The 26,196-nt window shown below is 38.9% G+C and overlaps 2 protein-coding genes across 2 annotated transcripts in view; one reads left to right on the forward strand and one right to left on the reverse strand.

Moving 5' to 3' along the window:
- Positions 1-26,196, forward strand: part of LOC145503211 (uncharacterized) — a 285,864-nt gene that overhangs the window by 175,267 nt on the left and 84,401 nt on the right. The gene's annotated exons all lie outside the window — the stretch shown is intronic.
- On the reverse strand, positions 3,600-5,609 carry LOC145503375 (uncharacterized). The gene is made up of 3 exons (XM_081482836.1): positions 5,416-5,609; positions 4,581-4,819; positions 3,600-3,954 (listed from the first exon to the last, which is right to left on the reverse strand). The coding sequence occupies exons 1-3, from the start codon at positions 5,607-5,609 to the stop codon at positions 3,626-3,628; spliced, it is 762 nt and encodes a 253-aa protein (XP_081338962.1). The 3' UTR covers positions 3,600-3,625.

Consider the following 26,196-nt stretch of genomic DNA (forward strand, 5'->3'; position numbering starts at 1 on the left):
AATTCATACAAATTTAACCTCTTTATTACGGACACTCCGGGGACCAGGTATCTATAAGTTGCGGTATGTACCATTCCCTGTCAGCGGTTAGACAAACAATGACCCTTTATCATTCAGCGATACCAATACTGTACCAGAAGTTCACAGGACACTCACTTTTGGACTGATTTTAGTTACTAAATACTTGTCCAATACGGACACTTCGCTCTGTCCCTTCGGTGTCAGTGTTAGAGAGGTTCAACTGTAGTCAGACTGAACAAAAGAAAACTTTGAACGTAGTTTCTACGGATATCCAATTGTGCTGTAACTCTTTCACGAGTTAGGTTACATCACTCTAGTTACATTATAATATAACCAAACCAATATTATAACTATACCGTATAACGTAATTTCAAGTGCAAATCATGGTGGAAACACAAAAAAGTTCAAGATCGATTATCTTAGCTACAAAAGATCTTTCCGATACCCAAAGCAGGGTTGAACAATGTTCAAAGGAATATTCTATAATCGATCTGAGTCACGGAAAAATTAACTAATTCCAAATGTTTTTTTCCTCCCTTTGCTCGAGAGACGTTGGAGATCTAACGGCCTATTCCATACTGACCACGGAGCTTAACAAAGATTCTGTGCCTTGTGCCTGTTATTTCGGTAAGGAGTGAGTGTTTTCTTGAAAGCAAGAAGATTTAGTTGTGAAAAACGTTGCCGTGTGCTCAGATCTCTCTGTTTAATAACTTCGAATTAGTCAAGACGAACAATTCAACAACATATTTTCTTAGTTAAGACAAACATTTCAACATATTTTCTTTAAGTCAAGATGAGCAGTTTGACAACCGTTCTGAAACATTTTTTTCTTTATCTTTTCTTTTTTTTTAGATGAAAATGCAAAACTAGTTCCCTGATATATCCTGATAACAAAAGGTATAAAAATAGACCTTTTTTTAAATCAAAACTAAACACCTCAAAATAGAGGTTTTTTCTTTTTTTTTTTTTGGCATCTTTTCTCTTTTTATGGGACGTTGAGGTAGTTTCTTTTCATTCTTCCTAAAGGGCACGAATGCGGTAAAAACAGAACTCCACCAGGTTATCCTCCGTCGAATGTTCTTGTTATTAAAATCTGATTGCTCCACGATGTACCAATTGGTCCAATATATTTGAACAAAATATTTATTTTAAAAAGATGTATTTTCGTCTTCTTGAGTTTTCAGTCTGTTGGTATCACTAAATTTTGCCAAATCACTTTTAGTTCTCTGGCTTAAGAGAGAATAGCGATCTGGCAAGAATTAAAAATGCACAACAACGCCTAACAAGCTCATGAAGACGGACAACACTACACCTCAAAAAATTCATTAGTATTTCGTTTAAACTTTTGTTACACCATTTACATCACAACATCTCCATTAGTCTGGGCAATCATATTTGGCAACAACAACAACAGTTTAAACGGTACTTTCTATTTCCTCGTTACTTTCTCCTTCGTTTTGATGTTGGGTCGTGGACCTCGAGAACTTGGCTTCAATTTCGTTGGCAAACTGGGTCAATCCCACCTCTGGATCCCTCAGCGCCTTGATCAAGTTTCTGACCGTACTCCCCGCTTTTTCTCCGTAAGCCTTGAGCAGCTTTTCAGTGGGATTCTCTGCAGTTTGCCATGCGCTGCATTCAGCCAAGTCAAAGCCAAGTCTCTCCCCGGTCAGTCGACCGACAGTAACAATAGCCTAATGCACCGATGAAAGAAAAGAAAAGACACTTATGTATTCGTGTGTAATGAACTTAAGCGAACTATGTCACAATCGGAGGGCGGGGGAAGTGGGACGGCGCTCCCAAAAAAGTTTCATACGGGCAGGTTCCACCCTGGGGCCCAAATCTTTACCCTTTCATATACCATTTTTTGACGCAAAAGGTAACCTTTCAGTATTAGGAATCGGGTTAAGGTCATTCCCCAGTATTGCATTGCGCATCCCTACTGCGCATAATTTCACGCGTGATTAGAGCGCGCGCATTAAAATATGGCGGCTTTTTCTTTACAAAAATCTCAGTGTAGGTTCTATTTCAGTGGAATGACCTTAAAAGCCTAGCTGAAATTTGTCGGTTGAGCAGCACTTTTTTGTAAATTCGAAAGAGTAATCACGCACGGTGCAAATCACTTTCGGTCGGTTTAGGAATCAGATTTAAAATAAATTTTATACGAAGTTGCTTTGCGACTTTAAAAACTGTAAGTTTCAGATCTATAAAAATGACGATTCAATCTGTCGATAAGTTGCAGGGAAGAAGAGAAAATCACTAAGGAACTACAAAATTGTATCCGAAATATCTGGGTAAAATGATCCTTAAATTGTCTTGTATGAAATGGGTATCGAATGGTCTTTGCGAGCATTGGTGAGCAGGCGAGCAGTGCTTTTATTTTTCCTAGCACGAGAAGTGATCAAATTTGTCTTGCGAACAGCAAGCTTTTTAGAGAATACATGTGGCGAGCAGCGCGAACTTCGTAAATTTGGCGCTAACCGAAATCTCTCTTTTGTTTTACAAAAGGAAACGTTGTTTTACACCAAGTAATCTGCCTGAAACCTCCAAAACATGGCAGTAGGCGCAAAACGAGGCAAAACATCTTATCACGGTTCAACCAATCCCAGCAGTTAGCCAATTATGCCTTGTTTGACGCTGTTTGATGCCAGATTACGTTACGTAGCTTCACGTGAGTCAGAGGGTGGACGCGCAAGGAGATCTAAAGCTTTCTAACCCAACCTTAAAGCTACCAGACTTTGGAGCAGAATTCACGAAATTTGGAGCAATCGAGCACATTTTAACGAGAATCCGAGTGTGCGAGCAGTTGCAAAAAAATTTGCGGGCACGAGCAAGCGAACACTCATCTAATTTTTGTAAGCAATTTGAGCAAAGGTCAAATTTTGCGACACTTTAAAATTGAATTGAACAATTCGATACCCCTTATGATGACACGTCACGTGCATTGCTTCCCTGGTGGGATCTGTTTTTGGTCCAACCTCGCTCCTAGGGTCTCTCTTCATCTGTTCCTTTGGATGAGAGAGGGACAGGAAGAAGAGAGACCCTGGGAACGAGGTTGGTTTTGGTCAATCTCCAAGTTTCACTCTCCTACTTCCTGTTTACTCGCAAATTGTGATGAAAAAAAGGACGCTAAACAGTATCAAGCAGACAGAACTATGTGCATAACAAAGATCTGCTTACCGTAGTTGTCTTTGCCATTGAGCCTCCGGGCTATAAACGTTTTCCCGTCGATTTTAAGATCTTTAATGGGAAGATCCAAACCTGGAAAAAGAAAACAACGAAAGTAGAGAATGAAAAACAAAAAAAGGAACCCTTAGTATCTGAGAACAATACGCACTGTATGCATAATAGCGAGAACAGCAAAAAGTTTTATCATTAATTAAACAATTATAGAGTATTGCTGGAGACAGTGCAGACTGAAATGAAAAATTGCCTGCAAATTTTAAAAGCTACCCGAGAAGTGAAGCTTCGAGGGTAGTTTGAAGGTAATAAGGGCGTGGTAGAGTTCGGTGTCTTCAAAAATAACATCAACTACAGTTTCTTCTGTGTACATTTATCTTTCTGCAAGGGGAAGGGGTTGGACCTGGAGAGGGGTGGGTATGTGGGTTTATATATAAATAAAACACTCGCTATTATCACCTAGCATCAGCGGAATGCTTTCTTGCGTATCTCGTCTTTCTTCCCAGTCTGTCCCGACATTTGCACCACGACTTCTTTGACCTTTCTGGTTTCTTTTATTTCTTCTGTATCTACAAATCATTAAAATAATCATTGCTACAACCAAAGCCACAACCACACCAATGCCGATCCAAAGCCAATGATTTTCAACTGTTGTGGTTTCCTGTGGTGAAGGAGAATCTGCATCAATTTGATTTCGTGGAGTTCGTGGTTTTGTCGATGGCCTGAAAATACTTTTGGAGACTTTCAGTGTAGAATCTGTTGAAGAATTACATCAGGCTAAAAAATCATATATATTAGAAAATACAGCTGTATCCCAAAGAAAATACGCTCGCTGATTGGTTTACAATCGGGTTTCTATCACTCGATGGAAACACAGAACTAGTAAGAGCTGTTGACGTAATGATGACGTGGTTAAAGAGAATTTAAATTTTGATGATCAAAGTAAGCAAAGAAATAGAAAACATATGTTTTCCGTGTTTTTATCGAGTTATAGAAACACGAGTGGAAATCTGGGAGAACTGGAAAAAGCTGCTCCTCGTTCTCTCAAATTTCCACTCGTCGGTATAAACACGAGAAACATGTTTTCTATTCGTTAAATAAGACTCCTAAACGAATAAATCAACTTAAAATCCATTTCTTCAAAAAGCCTTTGCTACTTGAAATGCGCCTTTTAAAAAAGATCAAGAAATGGTCAACTTACGTCCTATTTCGAGTTTGCTACTGATGTCTGTATGTGAATATAAGCTAATATATATATAGCTTCAATTGATTCCAACATCATATCTACTACATAGTAATTAAGGTCCAGGTAATTAGTTGATCGTGCGTCTTCGGTAAGCAGACTAGAAAGGAAAACACGTGGATAAGGAAAATAAACTTACTAGTGGCCAGAATTGTCGATTCAGTGGTTTTCGGTGAACAGGTCCTGTCATGATTGGTGGTACATGGTCTTGTCTCATCTTGATGAAAGCCGCAAGGCGACGAACATTCTTGGCACCCTCCAGTGCCGGGGTTATAAAAATAACCATCAAGACAACCATCGCAAACCCGTTTGGCGTAAACGGTGCATTTTCTAACTTCTTTCGCATTGACTAAGGGACAATTTGAAAATTCGTCACATCTAACAAGGAAGAATAGATTTTTCAAACAGGAGATACGTTTATGAGTTTAAGTTATAATGGCTAAGCCAGTCGTACAAAATAAAATCGTACCATAGTTTATTTTCTCGCTTTTTGCCACCTTTATTATAAATTCTCAAATTATTAATAATTCGTTAAATTTAATCAAAGGGAACCCAGATTGTCACGGTGCTTGGATATTTGATCTTAACTAGCATAGATTTTAAGATTTTAATGCTCCTTTTTCTTCTTAGTTTACGTTTCGACTGATTTTGTAAGCTAAGTGGTCTGTCTTATTTGATAATCATAAGACGTGTTTCCTAACTCTCATTGAACATTACATTGTTGTTAGACTTAATTAGACTTTCTAACTTTGTTATGTATATGGATACTTATATTATAATAGTCATGCAGGACTCCAGCTGATATCAGCCTAGCTAGTGATGAAAGGGCTACCCTGTTTCAATAAAGTTGACTTTGTCGTGTTGGCTATTTGACAGTCATACGCAAATCATCAACTTTGTAGTGTTCACTCATGATGCCTATACGACGAATCAAAGCGATACTACAATTCGTTAACTCTATTGCAATAAAACACTTTCCTGTTACTAAAGACTTATCCAAAGCAACTTTCAAATCCACTGGTATCGGAATAATCGAATCCAGGTTGACAGGCCTGACACTCCGTGTCCGATTTTTGCGAACATTTTGTTTTGACGCCGTAGCCAGGAGGGCAAGGCGAACAGGAAACACAGAAAGCCCCATTCCAGAATTGTAACTGGGGGCAGTCATCAACGGCCGCCAGCTAAAAGTTAAAATAATAATAATAATGATCATCATAATCATCATCATCGTCATCGTCATCGTCATCGTCGTCGTCATCGTCATCGTCATCGTCATCGTCATCGTCGTCGTCATCGTCGTCGTCGTCATCGTCGTCGTCGTCGTCATCGTCATTGTTATCGTCATCGTCGTCGTCATCGTCGTCGTCGTCGTCATCGTCGTCGTCGTCGTCATCGTCGTCGTCGTCGTCGTCATCGTCATCGTCAAGTCAACACTGCAGCGCTTTTTAATCATTGCGATCTGACAGATCTGACGCGACTCGCTCTCAAATTTAATAGTACACATCTTCGAGTTCAGAGATATTTCATACTTAAGATTATAAGTTCGCAGACGAGTGTACTTAACTGGTAGAGGAAAGAAAATCAGGCAAATTTAGTCGTGTGTGAATGCTCTAAACAAGAGAAACTTTTTTTTTAAATCAAGTCAATTACATGAAGATTAGCCCGATTTATGGGGTATTTATTGCGTTCGACGAAGTGGAACGCAAACCTAATTTTGACCTGTGGCTTTTCAGAGTTGGTTTTCCTGTGCACGGTTCTAGGCTGAAAAAAAAACCACATTCCTGTAAGGACACCAAAATGGCCACCCCGCTTGATTTTTGCAGGGGCATGTCACGGCCAGTAAACTGGTACCGTTTAATGCTAAGACATGTGGTAAGACATGTGGCGAACATGTGAGTATGTGAGCAGGCCATCTGAGCTCGTCTTTCCGATGGATCCTTTTTTGACTTCTTTTCTGTTCAGTCGCCGTACGCCTCGCTATTATGTGCTCTCAGCGTTAGATTTTGGCGAATTTAAACGCTTCGATGGTAGTATTTATCGCAATCTGAGGAAATTGTCCTTGTTTATTACACGACTTCGCTTGGGGATGACAACCGTGGGAACAGCTACATGTTGATTGCATTTGATGATTAGTTCCAGTCGCGACAGATAGCTCAGTCTTTATCCGGTCGAAATTTTATTGTTTGGAATCGGTGGAAAAGTACTCTGAAGGCAAGATCCATAAGACTACTTTATTCATCAGGGGAAATACTCAAATTAGTCGCGAAAAGAGCACGCGACTGCAAATGCTAGCTTAGAATAATGTACGTAATTTAAATATTCTATGAAACTTGAGAGACTACAGAAACTGACAGCGTCACGCAACGTATCAACAAATCGTGACCTCTTCACTAGCATGGACTTTGACACTATGCATATCTGACTGTAAAACCTCGGTTGCTGCCGAAAAATGTTGATTTTAGCAGTAGACAAAGGTTGAAAGTCAGCTAGTGAAAAATTATATATTAAAGTGAGAGCGTCGAACGCACTCTCATAATCTCTGATTACTACTAGTTTTATTTCAAGTACATGCAATATAAGTCTTTGCTATGATCAACTTAAAACGCCACTTTAAACTGTCTATAAAGAAACAGTGGCCACATGAAACTGACTTTCAAATGTATCGACTTTGATAGCCTTAATTTGTAAATGATTGCGAAAACACACAACTTCAACAACCGCGCTTTAGAGGGTCTTTTTTAAAGATGACGTGCAAAAACTCGACTAGCGAACTTTTTCTCACAAAACACAGTAAAGAAATAACAATAAACTGAGGGTTAAGTTTTAACTTATATGAAAATTGAAACACAGCACAGCCTAAACAGACAGACATCAATATTGCTCGAACCTTTCTGATTAAAAAAGAAAACAAAAACAAAAAACAAAAAAAAACTGCTCTTTCGGCATGCAATTCGAAAAGCAAGGTACCCCGGATTTCTGCTACAATTATTAAATCCGTCATTAAGGCGATATCATTTGAAGCTTATAACCAATTGTCTTCTGCGTTTAGGCGATAGTAGTGAATCGTAAACAATCTGTTTTAAAATAGTTTTGTCTACCACACAGAGCTTTTATACGGTTATCGTGTCTGAAGTCGTGACCTCGTGTCTCGCTGAGCAGAAAGAGAAGGGAATCTCTTTCTCGCAGGGTAAAGCAGTAACGGCATAATTTAAATGTTTCTTTTTGCTTTGAATGAATACGAACGAGATATCTTTCCTAATCCATCAAGGGTCATATAGAATAAAACAAGTATTCCTGTAGCCCTAATGGTTTGTAAAAAATTGGCCGTGTTTTCACGAGGGGTTCTTTGGTGGCGCTTCTTTTGTTTTCAATTCCAAATCAGTCCACTTCACAATGATGATAATCGTGTTATTGACAGCTTTCATTGAAAATATTTTTCGGCTATTTGATCCCTGTGGTAACATTGATCTTTTTATTCGATGAGCAATTGTGATCTCTTCACGACATAGCTTTTGTTTATTGCTAACACAAATTCTCTGCATTTCGAAAACAATATTGTAAAATCAATCAAGTTAAACTATATATGTTTGACAGCTATTTTAAGAAAAGGCATGTACGGTGTGTGTTTACGGGTGGTCTGAGATGCGATACAGTCTTTGCGCAACACAAACTTTAATCTGGAAACGACGAAGTTTGCGTTTTTGTTTTTCTTCGTGTTACAAAATCGAAACCTCATAGTGGCCCGTCCAGGCGCTCTGAGACGTAACCATGTTACATATGCTTCGCGTTTCAAATTAATAACGAGAGCAAAAAATGATTATCAATTAATGCACCAGTCATTTTAAAGGGATACCCGGGTCATTCACTTTTACTGTCAGTGAAATGCAGTGAAAGCTCCGTCTTGCGGGGAAAAAAACTCAGAGTGAACTCCCCCGCCTTCAAAACATCAAGCACAATTCATTAAATAGATTATAATTTTTTTTTAACAACTGGAGCTTTCACAGTATTTTATTATTCACAGCGCTGAGGTCAAGTCAAAGCATGATATTCAGCGATTGAAATCATACTTTCTCCATGCAACTTGAACCCAGTCTTCTAAAAGAGATCGCAAAAACCACGAGTGAAATCCCCGCCAAATCCCCGCTCTGACCCCGCATTGTATAGCGAAGCCGTGAAAGAAGGTCCTAACGGAGTGAATACCCCCGGTTTGTCCCGGGTATCCCCCAATGGGGGGGGGGGGGATAGCGGGGATTTCAAATGATTGGTGCATAATGGGCTAAGGAATGCATACACTCATTACTGAATAATCACTTGGGATGACCATTGAGAACGTACTATACATCCAGTAGTTTGAATGTTTTGTTCCCCACTTTCGCTTCCTCTTGCCCTAAACTTTCTCTCGACATCATCAAATAATCCGGCCCAGCCTTTGAGACTCACGCTCTAACCCCGCAGTGATCACTGGCTTACAGACGGATATGTAGCTTGACTAACGGTAGAATTAACTGAAGTCGTGCGTCTTTTTGAGAGAAGAAATAAAGCAAAAATGAAAACTTACCGTTATTCCAGTGATAAGCGTTAGAAATACAAAAAATTCGCTCCGCATGATGATTCCCTGTCGGTAATTGACGGATGACACCACGTACGTGGCTTTAAAGCTCGAGTGCATGAAACCTGTGCACGTATATATTATAGAACGGACTTTGATAGTATGGGCGAGCCAAACCAAAGAATTGTCATTCATAGGAACTACATCAGCCAATGAAAAGAAGGCCGAGATATGAGCTTCATTTATTAATTAGGGAAAGTCCCTTTCTAATAAGCACAAGCCCACACTTGCAACCTTTGCATGACACTGAAATTGTCTGGTTATATATGGAAAATAAAGTTGACAGTTACTTGTGATAATACATTGTTCGTGGTTAGTCTTACGCAGCTAGTTTCGTCCCGGCCAAGGGACTCATCAGAGACCTTTCTGCTTGGCAAACTCGTTGGGCATCGCGCCCAAAGTCTCGTTCGCTATATATGGAAAAAGTAAGAAAGTTTGTCGGACTTCTCCTCGATTGAAACCCGTACTGTTCTAAGAATTTGGTAGAGCTACAGCGGCTCCTGATGTTGAAGGAGCGCGCGATTAACCTTGTGGAAAGAATGGGAAAGGGAGAGCTGGAACGTTTTGCAGTGTTACATCCGTTTTAAAACCTCCCAGATAGCGCACGGCCACAGTTTTCTAACAGCAAAAAGCACGTTGTTTTGCAGATTTGTTTACGCATCGAAGGTTGCTGTTTCGCGGGCTCTGCTGGTTCAATGTTCTTTCCTTCGACTCAAAGTGATTGCAATGACGGGCGTAGTCTTGCAGCGTAGGGCCAGCGGCCCCATGTAACTATTTTTGAACTTTCATCGTGCAATGCAAGCACGGACATTTAGTATGGACTCTTCGCTAATACGAAGACTCTAATAAATTCTTTGCATAATCAGTTTATTTTTGTATTTTCGTTGAACGCATCAGAACTATTGAAAAGCCATATAAGGAAAAAACAACTGTCTATGTTTAGAGCGTACAGAATGTATATTAGCTTCTAATGTCAATATAATAGCTGCAAAGCCGCCCACTGTTGTATTACTAAGATACTCTGAACCCAAACCAACCATACAATGGCATGCACTCAATCACGTGATTGTCCAAAAGACAACGTGTGAATTAAGTCACTGATAAGTCAATTTTGGACTTTGGGCCCTGTGCGTGTGAATTAATTTTCAGTATAAGGACACGAAATGTACTCTAAAAAACCCCTATTATGGGAATTAAGTATCCGAGAAAACTTTGGGATGTAAGCAGACTGGAAAATACCGAGGAATTGCGAATGTAATATTCAGCCCAGAACGGTCAGAACGAAACAATTAACAGATTAAGCGTACAGATGGACCCTAAATAAATAGAACTGACACATGTCAATTTGTGAAATATCATTGAATATGCATAATCAGTTTATTTTTGTATTTCGTTGAACGCATCATAACTATTGAAAAGCCATATAAGGAAAACCAACTGTCTATGTTTAGAGCGTACAGAATGTATGTTAGCTTCTAATGTCAATATAATAGCTGCAAAGCCGCCTACTGTTGTATTACTAAGATACTCTGAACCCAAACCAACCATACAATGGCATGCACTCAATCACGTGATTGTCCAAAAGGCAACGCGTGAATTAAGTCACTGATAAGTCAATTTTGGACTTTGGGCCCTGTGCGTGTGAATTAATTTTCAGTATAAGGACACGAAATGTACTCTAAAAAACCCCTAATATGGGAATTAAGTATCCGAGAAAACTTTGGGATGTAAGCAGACTGGAAAACACCGAGGAATTGCGAATGTAATATTCAGCCCAGAACGGTCAGAACGAAACAATTAACAGATTAAGCGTACAGATGGACCCTAAATAAATAGAACTGACACATGTCAATTTGTGAAATATCATTGAATATGCATAATCAGTTTATTTTTGTATTTCGTTGAACGCATCATAACTATTGAAAAGCCATATAAGGAAAACCAACTGTCTATGTTTAGAGCGTACAGAATGTATGTTAGCTTCTAATGTCAATATAATAGCTGCAAAGCCGCCTACTGTTGTATTACTAAGATACTCTGAACCCAAACCAACCATACAATGGCATGCACTCAATCACGTGATTGTCCAAAAGGCAACGCGTGAATTAAGTCACTGATAAGTCAATTTTGGACTTTGGGCCCTGTGCGTGTGAATTAATTTTCAGTATAAGGACACGAAATGTACTCTAAAAAACCCCTAATATGGGAATTAAGTATCCGAGAAAACTTTGGGATGTAAGCAGACTGGAAAACACCGAGGAATTGCGAATGTAATATTCAGCCCAGAACGGTCAGAACGAAACAATTAACAGATTAAGCGTACAGATGGACCCTAAATAAATAGAACTGACACATGTCAATTTGTGAAATATCATTGAATATACCCACCGACGACGCCGTAAATGCAACGGTGAATCCCAGAAATACACCAATGGCTTGAGACTTCACAAACATTTTTTTTTTCTTTGTCACTGGCGGTGAAACTGTTCAGACTGTGTTGAACGCACGGTGACGTGGTACGGTTTCTGAATTGGCTGCCGACAGAAAAGGCTTGATTTAAGGTCGTTGCTTTCCATAGAGCCGACTGGTATCGAATTGCATGATGGGAAACGGGACTGTCCCTTATGTGGAAATTTTCCACTTGGCAGAACCCACCTAAAAGTTATCAGTCGGCAAAGCAGAAGGTCCCGTTTATAACGGGCCTTATCTTTTGTCGTCTAGAGATAAATATTTTCTCTTTCTTTTGTCTAATGCAGTCGTAAAATTAACAAATACTGCACGAATTAAGACAATCGCACTGCTCACGTCCAACTTGAACATTTACAATTTGATATTAATGCTTTTCGCGCGAGTGATTTTATTGTTATTGCTTTGTTTTCAAAACCGATAAAGGCAGATCATTTTAAGAACATTTCAGTCTAAAACTGTCTAAAAATTAAATACTTTAATCCCAGTGAAAAAGACAGTAACAAAATGAATGACAAGTCAAAGAGAATATCAGGAGCCTTCACAGCACACACATAGCACAAAACCTTTAAAGGCGCACTCTTACCGAAGTATGGCAAGTATTTGATTCAAGTTAAAAATAATATTACATGTATTAAACGTAGGAGGCAATACCTTACGGTTATCGTAGACGGTGATCATTGAACACAAAGTTTGCCGACGCTCTTTTCGCATTGTTCAATGTAAGTATTCCTCAGTTACAAGAGGACAAATTAACCCCCCCGCCGAAAATAACGCCTTCACCGTGCATGGTTCGTTTTGTTATAAGGCACGAAACCAAATGACGAGAACATGTAGGCAAAGTGCCGACGCAAAAACACAAGCCCCAAAGTGTAGTGGCTATTTTTGTCTTGTTTTCTGGATATTGAAACAGTCAGTCATTGTTGCTTGAAGAGAAAACCAACTCTTTTTAATCGTGTACACATGCATTGCATAACTCTTATCTTACAGGGTTCTCCCTGAATTTAGCCGGTGCATAACTTCAAGTTGGGAGATATCTACTTCTAGCTGCTTCCAAAACTGGATAAGAACTAGCAAGAACTGAGTGCTATGTAAGGAAAAGAAAAACATACAAATTTAAGAATGAGTCCAAATTCCACCAATAAAAACAATAAAACTGGTAAAACTCTTTGTTCCTTGATGCATGCACTAAACAAAAGAAACTCATTTAAAACGAGTAAATATTACATCAAGGTTTGCAACCTATTCATAGAGTCAGTTTACAGGTATTTGTTGTGATCACCTTAGAACTGTTTACAAAACAAAGGCGGGATGAATCAGACATTTAAATATATTGATCTTCGAAATAGGAGCTCCACATGCCCACAGACATAATACATACCTCGGATTTCGGCAGCAATCAGCAAGTTAATATCATTTGAAACGTTTACCAATTATCTCCTGCGTTTAGGCGATAATCTTATAATACACCTGTAGTGACAATTATCAATCTCTTTTGAAATAGTTTTGTCTACCCCACACAGCGTGATTACAGTTAGCCTGTCCGAAGTCGTGACCTCGTGTTTTGCCGCAAGAGATTCATGGCGACATTTGTTTTTCATCAGCACGCAACAACTATGTCCTAGGGTTTTCCAAATAAAATCGTCACTGCTTGAATCAATTGGGTGTTAAGTGGACGACAAGGGTTGAGGAATAATCAATAGGAAAGCTTTCTCGCCTTTAAAACAATAACTCTTTGCGTTTAATTTGAGTTTGTTGACACGACAACTGATCATTTTGAAGTAGGGCGCGCGTACAATATTACAACTGCGCTGGCCGGTTGCCAAGATATATCCGTACCTGTGGGCGAAAAAAGGCCAAACAATCATCCTTGAGTGTTTAATTAGCCATGTCACTCAATGCGATTGATGTACCCATGATAAGGCACTCACTGACAGTGGACAAACTGTCTCCATGGCAAATTGAATCCATGATCTGCCACTCGATGAGATATTGCTTAGAAGAGAGGACTCTTAAGATCAGCGCAAAGTTTGTATTCATTTTCAACCAGCGACAGCGTTCATTTGACAATATTCCAAGGTAAGCCTGGCAGTCAACGGTTTTTTGTTCAGGAAGTTGCTAAAGAGATCCTTTAATAATCAATGACTTATGCTACGAGTAATTCAGACAGTTTTTTTTTGGGGGGGGGGGCGGCAGAAGCCATTTTGAAACAGCATTTCCACTTTATAGGATCGGTTTCATGATTCAGGTAGCATTGAGAAGTGCAAAATGTTCTCTAAGACCTTTAGGCACGTACTATTGGCGAGAGAGTAGAACGCGAGAGAAATGTTCGTTTTTGTCATTCGAACCACACAAGTGGAATGCTCGTGTTTTTATTCTAATTATGTTGGCGTAGACGCTTAAATTTTTGATATCAGTCAAATTTGAAGGAAAGTTTCTAAAGAGTTTTGAAAGAAAGAAACATTCAGCGTGTTAGAACCAACTAAACAAACAAAATATTGTCACTGGATGCTTAGGAATAAATGTTGCGAGATTGAAGGGCGTTTTACTGTTCAATGTATTATCGCTGGTAAATAACGTTTTTAATTCACTTCCTTGTAAGCAGCATCTGCTGGCTGAAAAAAGAAGAAAAAATTATCTTGGGTGGTCGGCCTATGGAAATTATTTTGATTGTCTTTTCGATCTTTTCAATCACTGTTCTGTAGCACATACCAGCGTTCATGGCAAAATCAATGCACACCAAGCTTTATACTGTCTCCAACGAATGTCGTGGCCGAAGCCTACGTCTGATCAAAATACAACACCTGCCCAACTGCTAAGAGACATTACAGTGAACCCCGTTAATCCGGTCACCATCGGGCCAGAAAAATCTGGCCGTATTAACAGGGTGGCCGTATTAAAGAGGTTCTTTAACTGAATAAGAAAATAACTGACTGAGCTTTTTTTCGGGCCAGAATAAAGTGGCTGTAATAACGAGGTGGACGTATTATCGGAGTGGTCGTAAGGCGGGGTTCCACTGTACCTCGAACAACTCTCAGGTCGAAAATGCTCACTAAGCACCGGAAACGTTTGTGCAAGGCTTTAATCACCCCGTGATGCTGCTGTGCACAGCCTTCAAAAATGGGCGGACCAAGTCTGCCTCGGCGTACCTCTTATTGAATGCATTGTATTCTTGTGCACGTTTCAAATTTGAAGCAAACTTCCACCTCGTTGCGAATATGAATTATATCTCATTCATTAGCCATTATTTCCTCGCGGTATATTTACGGCTCGCTCGACAGGCCATCGAGAGAAAGACTATGAGACCAGACAAAAAAAAAATATTGCATGTGATTAAGGTCAAAGGATAAATGTGTTGAGAAACAAAACAAGTCGACTTTTCAAGTAGACTACAGTTAATTTTTCTTTCGATGGCCCGTCGAGCGAGCCGTAAATATACCGCGAGGAAATAATGGCTAATGAATGAGATATCAGTTTCCTTTCTCAGTTTATCTCATTTCTCGTTCTATTACTTCCATGTCTGTTTCTATAACTCGTTAGACTCAGGGAAAGTGTTTTCCATTTCTCAAACTTAAAACAGATTTCTTTGTCTGTTTCGAAAAGTAAATACTACCGCGGCTCGTTCAAGTGGCTATGAAATTTTACGACGTAGTCACAATTCTCGCAAGTTCCCCAGGGCAGGAAGTAGACAAATATAGGCGTTACAATAGATCGGAATTGTAGTTGCATAAAAGTATTGATTCGACACATGAGCGGGGTCATTAGTTGAGAAACGTGAGTCATTTACACAGTTTCTCTTATGTTTGCAATAGTGACTCGTCTTTTTGAAGTCACTGGTTTGTGGTTGACGTAAAGCTTCAGCAGTTGGCGTTTGATTTAGTCAACGTTGAACACGATACGACTTTGAGGTAAGTTTAGAAAATCCAACCGAACGTTATTAATCGTTCCTTTCAACAAATCTGTCTAACATGGTAAGTTCTTCAGTGAGCCTTTTCGATCGTTAAGAACAGTGAAAACATTGACTAGTACTGTTTGCAAAATATTGAAAATTCAAATAGCTTGAATTTGCCAAGCAACACCGTACACAGTGCTGCCATCAGAGTGTTCAGAAAGTTAAATACATTAGTTCAACGTAAAGCGGTTTTCAAGGTTTGTGGGCTTTGCTAAAACTTTTCGACGACCAGTTTATCGTTTATGGAAACTTCGAGCTCGCCAGATAATTGTTATTTGAAAAATCGTGGTTCATTACAAAGGGATTACTTCATATGTATACCTGTTCATTTATAGTCGTTCAATAATCAGTCTGCGAGCTGGCTCACCTTGAAGTCACATGTTCGAGAGGCGGAGAAAATTCTTTGCCAGTATTGTTTTTTGTGGTCATTTATCGAAAAACAGTGATGTTTTCCTCCGAGGAGCGCGCGCGGATTACTAAAGCTTTCGTCCTCAGCGCGCGTGCGCTGAGGACGAAAGCTTTAGTTAGTTAGCTTTAGTTAGTTAAAGTTACCGTTTTTACCGTTATCCTGCTACTTCGGCGAAACACTTCTCTTTTGCCAATACGGCCGTGGATAGCGTGTTAAACGCCACTTTAAACCTTGCTAGGCATTCAAAGACCGTCCTAAGTAGAAGGAAGTAGAATTAAGAGAGAAAGGAAGATGAAAAATACACAGAAAAAGAAAATAACTCGAAATTACCATGTGCTAACGAAAGTTGAATCTGGAAAATGTCGTCGCGTAACTTTGAACGCTTTGTACAAGGTCAATATACTTTGGCCGAAAAATGTTTTTCCAGAAACGTGATTTGTATCCCTCCAATGTCTCATTCATCACTGTGATTGCTTTCAAAAGCGTTGAACTTTTGAGAAATAATTATTTTAAAATCAGCTCCAACGCTCCATCTAATTTAGTATGCAATATTTGAAACTTTATTTGTTAATGGCTTCGGCAGTTTTTTGATGTTTATCGAATGATATTGCATTAAAAGGCCTTTTTCTTCAACACTGTGTAGTTTTCTCATTATTTTGCGTTGCGGTAGTAATTTCTAAACAGTTTTTTGCGGTGACTTATTTTCGGCCTGATTTTGCTGCTTTCAGACGGAAACACTTTGCGGCTCGATATTTTTGGTTTAAAGCGAAACTGAAACAAAAGAAATTCATTTTTAAATAGTATTCGGTAACCTCTACTTGAGAGATAAAAATCGGCCGATTTTATTTTTTAGCCGGAAATCATCGGTCGTTTCTTAGGTGCAGGGCCTCTTAAGTCCTGTTCAATGCTGAAAATACAGATATCGCATATTAGATTAAACGTGTTTTGTCAAATTCAATTCAATTGCAATGCCAGGGAATGTTTATTCATTCAACCAAAACGATGAAAGGTCGACTACTGCAGGCTCAATCGGGCGAAGGCATGAAAGGAAAGAGGGATATTCACCTAAATCTGAACATAAATCATTCTGGATTTCTAATTTTCAATCTGCCCTGTTTTCACGCAACAATCTAATTCGCTATTTTTTTTTTATTTTTTTTTTTAAATGGGATGTTTTGCTGACCACATTCATTCTGAGAAACTTATCTAGATATCAAGCTATCTAATTGGTGCGTGATTAAAAAACAAAACGAAGTTCACAAGAGGTCAAAATAACTAAAAATAAGTCGGCGGGAAAGATTGTGTAAAGAAAGGCATAGTTCCAAATCGTAATTTTTTTTGTTCAAATCCTTCTCAAAGATACAAAAGTCCCGATGACAAGCAAAAAAGTCGCCCTACCGCTGGGATTTAGAGGTGCGGTATCGCTAAAAACATTTGTCTAGCGACGTAAAGCTGAGAGCATACCGTTGGCGTGTGTAAACTTTCAATTTCTCGGGGATTCCCCGGATTTTTTGAGTGGCCAGCACTTCACAGCTTGTCGCTCCTATGATAAGGTATTTGCATTTTCATTTGTATATGTAAATTTGTATTTCGAAGGATATTCTTTACTCGTCTACTCAAGTAAGGAGCTTTTCTCTTATCGACAATATAAATTGCTGGCTATTTTGGGCGTATGGTATGAACAGTTTCCGACGAAGCAAAACACGTGAATCATGGACTCCAAAAAACACGTTAATGGACTCCAAGCGGATGATAAACACTTTCAACTACAATCAGAAACTGTGTAACGTCACCCCAGTGAATCCGGTCACTTGCAAAACCGGAATGTTTGGGGCGCTTTTACGAACTGTAAGGCAGCGCCCACGAAAACACTGAATTTTGGGACTGACAAAACATGGCGAAGATTTTGCTGGTCTGGAGGAAAAGAGAGGGAAAGGTAAAATCCAGCTGGACAGATTTCGAATGACGATAGCAGACGGTTATCAGTTGTAATCTGGCAAATCCCGTCTCAACGCCAGTGTCTTTTTATATCATAAGTCGAATTACTCTCGCATTTTGACTGGTTCTTACTCATGATCAATTGGCATTAACATTTTTTTTTTAAATTCTATAACAAGATAGATTCCATGTGGCCGTGCGTCGGTTTAGTAATTGATCACAGAAGACGTCAACTGATTTAGTAAGAAAAGCTGTGATACAGTCGGCTATTGCCTCTAACAATTGTGTCACTTTTTTGTTCTTGCCACATTCTGACGTCATCTGTGATCAATCAATGAACATGGGCAGGACAACATGGAATTAATTCGTTGAATTTTCAACTAATTGGAAGGGTAAATGTAAATTAAGGACAGCCTAATTTTCGTGAAGGTTAACACGAAAATGCATGCCGCACTGTCCACGCCCTCATCGTTAAACTGACCAGGCCTCAGTTGTCTGAGGGCTGGATAACGCTATCCACTGGATAAATCACTATCCAGTGGATAAGTGTTAACAAAACAAACCACATTATCCACTGGATGGTGATTTATCCAGTCGATAGCGCTATCCACCTTTCTGAACAACCCGGGCCTGCGCAATACAACTCCAATTCCTAATGCAAAGACTCTTCAGAAATGTATCAGGAGTAAAATCGTTGTTTTAGACGTGGTTATATTATATTTGTCATGAACTTGCGACGAAAGAATTCAATCGTGGATATTTTGATTATTTGATAAATATTTTAGAAGTAACTTTTATACGACAGCGTCCAAATTTGGAATTCGAGACATATGCGACCTCAACTAATAAATGTAGGAGATTATGTTTGTCATGAGCTTGTGACGGAAGCTATATAATTCAGTTGTGAATTTTTTGATCATTTAACGGATTTTACGAGTAACTTTTATACGACAGGTTCCAAATTTGGAATTCGAGATTCCCGTTAAAACTTAAAGCAATGTTTGTACGTTATCATATTTGTTATGTACGTGCAATGGAAGAATCCAATCGTGAATATTTTGACTATACAACGAACATTTCACTTGTAACTTATCCGACAGACTCTATATTTGGGATTGAGGCCGAATCTTTGGTCCGTCTAAAACATTTGTGACGTTAAAACTTAAAGTAACATTGGTACGTGTTTAGTACGTGGGAACATTTTTCGTGGAGAAGAAAATCGGTAGCCGTGGCGAGGCCTTCCGCGTGGTGACTTGCAAAGGACAGCTCGGACACATTCAAAAGGAACTTGTAGAACCACTATGGCTACTTGAAGCGACTATCGAATGGTAAGTTTTTGTTGTCAAGTTCCCTATTTAATCTCTTGTCCATTACGTTTTTCGCTGAAATTAAAACGAAACAAGAACAATCGATAATAGCGATGAAAATTGATAAAATCGATGACAATCGATGAAAATCAATGTAAAATCGATGAAAATCGATACTCACAATTTTCTTGGTGATCGATTTTCATCGATTTCTGATATTAATCGATTAATTAATATCGATTATATTGATTGATATCGATTATATCGATTATTGGTTTTCATCGATTGGGCACGCCGGGGGTATAAGAAGCGTTACATAAACGATGTTTGCAAAGTTCGCATTGTAGGTGAGTCAGGTTAAATTGATATTTCTCCGTCAGCCATGTGCTCTCCACCGTGTGTACACAAGTATATTCCTTCGGGCTGAATAATTTAGTCTGTCGGCTTACATACACAAATATTTCCTCGGTGCTCGATTGCTCGAAATTTCATGAATCCTGCTTTGCAGTTGTTCAAATCAGTTATGATTTGATTACTGACAAAAAGGTTGAAACATCCTTACTGGCTCCGGGTTTGCCACTCTTTCTTCAACAAATCAACCGTAACTGGGGTTCTTTTCCCGTCCTATTAGAAAAGTGCTCGCTGCTCGTAAGATCACTGCCGCGTGCTTGCAAAAATACACGCTCTGCTCGCATGCTCGTAAATTATCGTAGAGACCATTCGATACCCCTAATCGTGTATCTCTTGGACGATCACATGTTTGGATAGGCGTATGTTATGATTGGCCTGCGTAGAGTACTGCAGTGCTCCGTGTTCACAAAAATTAGTTCTTGTGTTTTGTCATCATAAGTCAAAACAGTCGATAACGTAACGGAACAAAAGTCCTTATGGCAGTAGCAACACGTTGTTCGAAGTTATAAAAATGCAAGGCAAGGAGCCAGAAGCGCGCTAAGTCATCAAAAACGGGGATAGTCGCATTTTGTGCTGTGACAGTGCCAGACTCAAGTCATCTTGTCAGTTCCAGCTGTTATATTAGCGTACGTTGTTTTTTGAAACTCTGGGTTTTACAGCCCAACAAGCGAGAAAAAAAATAATTGAACATTTGAAACAATTTATTCGGATTCAGCGTATACAAGGAAAGTCATAATACATGGTTTGTGTTTTCCGGTATTCACGGATCTGTCATGATGCTGAGATGATCTCGTTGCAGTCGACGTGTCATTGGGATAGTAGATTTTTAAAGGGTAAACATTGATACAGCTCAGTTGAATTCACAAAAAAACACAAAAATTAAGTCTAGCTCCATGATCTTCCCGAAGCAAAAGAGGTTATCATTATGTCATGTTTCATTGACGTTAGTTTGCGTGATCTAGCTAAAACGCTTATCGACGCTTAGCTTGGAAATATCAGAAATCTTTGTGAAAGGTTTGAAATGCATGTCAAAAACTTAAACTTCCGGCCTTCCTTACGTAATCACGTGTTCAAAGACGGAAATACGACGAAGATAACGGACGTGCACTCCTTGACGAGTTGCCGGTTCAGTAGTTTCGTCTCTAATCAAACCTGTGCGATTTAGACATTAAACGGTAAGTAGATCCCGTTTATACAGCATAGCTGCCTTTAAGAAGGGGCAATGAAAGCGACACTGTTTATTAACTTGCAGCCTTTTGGAAAGCAAACTTATTATTGACTCAGCTACAAACACGTGCTAGTGAGTGCGGGACAAAGTTGATAGAGCAGTTTCTGATGGTGAATATCATAAACCTGTTTTTCGTTCTCAACAATGATAGCTAATGATTAAAGGTGGATTTCCACTGGACTGCAATCGATTCTACTCTGATCAGTGAGGTAAGCTTGTAAATTCCAACCGAGCGGTATTAGCCGGTCAGTTAAGTTGTCATTCCTTTTTAAATTTGTCTTAAACAGTAAGTTCTTTAGTGAACCTATATGATCGTTATGAACTGTGTTAAAAATTGACTAGTGCTGTTTAGAAAATACTGAAAAAAAACAAACAGCTTGAAATTTGTCAAACAACACTTTCAATATAATGTTGCCATTAGAGAATTGAGACGGTAAATGTTTTGGTTCAACATGTACAGCGGTAATTGTTTTCTCAACTTTAACAAGTTTAACAAGTCAGCTAGGGGGGGCTATTCTACAATAAAATTACTGCAACGACCAGCTTTCGGTTTCAGTGTATGGCAACTTCGAGCTCGCCGGATAATTTTTAATTGAAAAATCATGCTTCATTACAAAGGAATTACTTCAAGTTTACGCAAACATTTGTCATATGTATAACTGTACATTAAGAGTTGTTTAATAATTACTAGTCTGCGACCAGACGCACCTTTGAGTCAAGCGCGCAAGTCGCCGAGCGAAGCGAGTCGCTAGTCGGCGTCCGCTCCCCAAACGTGACCACGTTTTAAGGCTAAATAATCACGAAAAGCGATTTAATTTGGGCAAATTCTAAACTAGATGGTAAACTTTTCGGGTGGTTTTATTTTACAGAAGATTTTAATGCTGCATAGTAAACGTATTCCTTATACCAGTCATATTAGCTTTTGTTGCCTTGTTGCCAACATGTAAGGTTTGGTTTGAAACCCACTGGGTTTAAAACGTGATGAACGGAAAGAATAAATAACTAAATTGAACATTCAAAACAATTTATTAGACTCAACGTATGTAAGAGAAGTCATTATAAATGGTTTGTGTTTTCCGGTATTCACTGATCTGTTATTGAGTTAGCTTGAGATGAACTCGTCGTAAACCGGACGTTGTACTTGTTGGTAGAATTTAAAATGATAAACATTGACACAGCTCAGACAAATTCACAGTCAAGGGTCAACGGATAATACTTCTTGCCTGTGGCTGAAAAAACCTAAGTTTAGTTATTTCCTGCATACCTCCAAACAAAAGGGATTATTATTTTGACGTATTGACCTTGCGGTATTCTTTATCATCCGTTTTTCCGATCTGGCCGGATATCGTTGCATGAATGCTTTGGTTGTACGAGAACAATTAAAGTAAACAGGTTATTGATGGCTTTGACAAACCATAAGCAAAGTTATTCACGCGCATCAAAATGCTTTTATCTAAGCGGTAAAGAAAAAAAAATGCCCTGAAAAAAAAAAAAAAAAAAAAAAAAAAATGCCCTGTGTAATTAAGCTCGTAGCAGGTTTCTGAGTGATGCTTGTTGCTTAATTTTGGGCCGCCCTCAAGTGGTAAAAGATTGATGGGTGATCTTGGAAAGGTGTTAATCGGCTAACACTATAACTTATGGCTTATCATTAGTTTGGCTAAAAAGGAACTCTTTAAGTTTGTTTACACACGACAACTTATTATCTTGAAATAGGACGCCCACATATCGCACAGGCTCTTTCTAGTGGCGCTGCTAAGGTATATTGACGCCTCCGTCGACTCCTATAGCTGCCAAGATAAACAATTATCCTTTATTTAGTCTATTGTATGTCATCTGTGGCGGCGGAGATAGACTTGGCACAGGTCGACCTCATGCTTTTTCAGGGTAGAATAGCTAAGAGACCGAAGCGGCGAGCTGCGAGGTTTTAGGCCGTGAAGCGGATGAACACTCACTGACAGTGGAAAAATTGACAAGACCTGTTCAGTGACACTCGAATAGATTTGAAGATACAGCTTTCATTATCTACCCGAGGTATCTAGAGCCGACAAAAAGATCATCAGAAAGTTTGTTGTGAGCGTGCATTGATTTTCAACCTGCGCGACGACATTAGCAATATTTAAGGTAAGTCTAGCAGTCAACGATTTATTCCTTATTTGTATAGAAATTGGCTGAAGGGATCCGTTCAAAATCAAAGACTTCTGCTACGAGTAATTCAGACAGTTTCTTTGTGCACAGAAGCAATTTTGAAACAGCACCGGTCTAAGGTTTCATGATCCAGTCAGCATTGAGAAGTGCAAAACGTTCTTTAGGACCTGTAGGTTTTGTTTGGCTTCAGTTATAATACTGAGAGCGTCTGTGATCGCGAGAAGTCAGTAATGGAAATGTTCGTTTTCTATTCATTCGAATCACACAAGTGCATGAAATGTTCATGTTTTTATGCTAATGATGTTTTAGCTAGCGTTTGCGTAAATTTTAAATCTTTTAAATCTTAAATTTTGATATCAGTCTTAGTACAACGAAGATTTGAAGGGAAGTTACTAAAAAGTTTTGTAAGACTGAAACATTTAGCATGTTAGAGAGCCTGCAAAAGCCAGCTAGACAAACAAAACATAATCACTCGATCCTTAGAAATAAATGCTAGGAGATTGAAGGGCGTTTCACTCCCTAGTTAGCAGCATCTGCTGGCTGAGGAAAAAAAATATATATATATATATATCTCTGAAGGTCCTATGGAAATTTCTGTGGATGTTCTGTGGTGCATACCAGTGTTCATAACTAAATCAATGCTCTCCAGCAGATGTCGTGACTGAAGCCTATGGCTGACCAAATAGGTCAGAAATGCTGACTAACTAACATGGGAGTTCGCGGGGCGCAGCCTTCGAAAGCGATCTGACCAAATCTCCACAATAATATCTCGACCTCTTATTGAAAGCATTGTACGAAGCAACACATCATATGTAATTAGTGCGCATTTTGCGTAATCGGCATTATCGTATTCCGATACAGATAACCCATTATGTTATAAAATTGGTTATCAAAACATCCTGGTGTCATCAGAGAAAGAAAACTATATATAAGTGTCTGTCGTTTTTCAGATAAGCCGGCCAAGACTCTACTCCTGCTAAAACCAGTGTCGCTCTTTGTTAACTTGTTCTGCAAACAAAGTGCTTGAGGTATACGGAAAACCAATACTTGAAAATACGGTAAACCAATATTTGAGGTAAGTCTTGCAAGTCAATAGGATTATTTGTCCTCTTGAAATCATTCTCGTAATAACTTTGAGACCCAAAACAAAACTAAGAAAGAAAGGAAAGACGAAAGAAATATAAGTTTAAGAGTTGAATTAAACTGCAAATTTGAAGAAGTTGTTGTCTGCCACTGGGAAAACAAATTGTTCTCACTATAAACTGGATCAAAATTTTCTGACATCGCAATTTACTTAAGGTTGTACATGTTTTGACACTTTTATGTGTCAAGAGATGTCGGTCTCATGGCAAGGTTAACCTGCCGTTGTGAATTTCACTTTGTCGACGTGATAATTATGTTGATGATAAATTTATTACCACAGGGTGCCAAGACGTGGTGAGATAAAACTATCAACAACGCAAACATTAAACGCCTAAAATGCAGATTAGATTCACTGTTTTCAAAACAAGTGTTCGCGAAACCAAAACAAAAGATCGCGTCATTACTGCGTTCATTTAGTTTAAAAGCACGTTTTGTTTAAAGTCATCTTCTCTTTACTAAGTTTACTCTTTCTGTCGTGACCCCAAATATAACCATTGTTATTAAAATGCAATTCATGTGTCGTCGGCTTCTTCCTTTGCATAATCTGGCTAAGCTGTTTGTGTAACTTGTGCGTAGTCCAGAAATACTTGCTAGTCTCCTCACAGACCTGCCATATATTAAATAAGTGGAATTCTACTGATATACTAATGCAACTTCTGTAATCTGATTAGCTTAACCATTGCACACTATCAGCAACGTTTCCTCGTCGTTTTACGAAGTTTTGAAAGAACATTTAGAAAAAACGAATACAAAAAATTCCTGAGAAAACTAAAAGGAGGGCATTTACAGTTTATTGGATTAAAAAAGCTCGAAATTTTTAAAGAAACTAATAAGTGCGCTCACGCAACCGCAAATGTCAAATTGACAATTAACTCAGTCCGCGCGAATTCTCTACAGCATGAAGTTTAATGCCAAGGTCATGTCCCAGGGCAGGAAATAGAGAAATATACTAAATATAGGCGTTACAGTGGGACAGTAGACATAAAAGTATTGACTTGACACTGAGCGGAGGCAGATACTGCTCCGCAGTGGTTTACACAGCTTGTCCTATTTCCTTTGCAGTAGTGATTCGTCTTTGGAAGTCACTGGTCTGTAGTTAACATACATCGGCGTTTGTTCCGATACGACTCTGATCTGAGGTGAGTTTGGAAAATGCAATTGGAGCGTGCTTAGTTAAGTTGTCATTCCTTTTAAATTTGTCTAAACACAGCAAGTTCTTTAGTGAACCTTTGTGAACGTTAAGAAGTGTGTCAGTTAATTAGAACTGTTTGGAAAATACTGAAAATTCAAATAGCTTTAAATTTGCCAAACACTGCTTATAATATAATGTTGCCATCAGAGTATTCCGAAAGTTAAATGCAGAAGTTCAACGTACAGCGGCAATTGTTTTCCCCACCGTTCCGCATGTTTAAGTCGCTTCACAATATCTTTTCAGGGTAAAATTATTCGCGGACTAGTTTATCGTTTATGGAAACTTCGAACTCACCAGATTGTCATGGTTCATTACGAAGGGATTTCTTCAAGTTTACGCAAATATTTGTCATATGTATAGCTATACATTTGGAGTTATTCAATAATCAGTAGCCTGTCAGCGGGCTAACCTTAGCCGGTCACACGCTAGAGTGGCGAAGAACAAGTCGGTTAGCGGAAGGCGAAAGGCAAATTAACTGAGACAAATTCTTAAATAAACAGTAAATTTTTCGGGAGGTTTTATTTTATCAAGAGGATTTTAATGCTGCATAGTAATGGTATTCGTTATTATCTTGCTCCAAGTTGGATCGTAACAGTGTGGTTATAAATAGATCAAAAAATAAAGCAAATAATTCAGATCATGATGAATGTCTTGATTTCAGTCACCACGGTGACGTCGCAAAGCGAAGGAATCGAAACCCTGACAAATGTCTAATTAAGCTCACAGCATGTTTTCGTAAGATGCTTGTTGTTTAATTTTGGACCACCCTCAAGTGGTAAAAGATTGATGGATGAACTTGGAAAGGCGTTAATCACCTGACACTAACTTGTGGCTTATCATCAGTTTAGCTAAGAATTAACTGTTTGCTTTTAAATTGAGTTTGTTTACACCACAACTAATCTTTTTGAAAAATCGCGCATACAATATCCACCTTTGCTAGCTGCGCATCTTGGCA

The sequence above is a fragment of the Orbicella franksi genome, chromosome 11 (assembly GCF_964199315.1).
Source record: "Orbicella franksi chromosome 11, jaOrbFran1.1, whole genome shotgun sequence".
NCBI lineage: Eukaryota > Metazoa > Cnidaria > Anthozoa > Scleractinia > Merulinidae > Orbicella > Orbicella franksi.

Bases quoted from the DNA above. Each gene is read 5' to 3' on its own strand.
- LOC145503375 (XM_081482836.1), bottom strand. From the start codon at position 5,609: ATGACTGCCCCCAGTTACAATTCTGGAATGGGGCTTTCTGTGTTTCCT. The intron at 4,820-5,415 runs GTGTTTTATTGC...CTTCCTTGTTAG, and splicing joins AAGTCTTTAGTAACAGGAAA to ATGTGACGAATTTTCAAATT. The intron at 3,955-4,580 runs GTAAGTTTATTT...ATTCTTCAACAG, and splicing joins ATCGACAATTCTGGCCACTA to ATTCTACACTGAAAGTCTCC.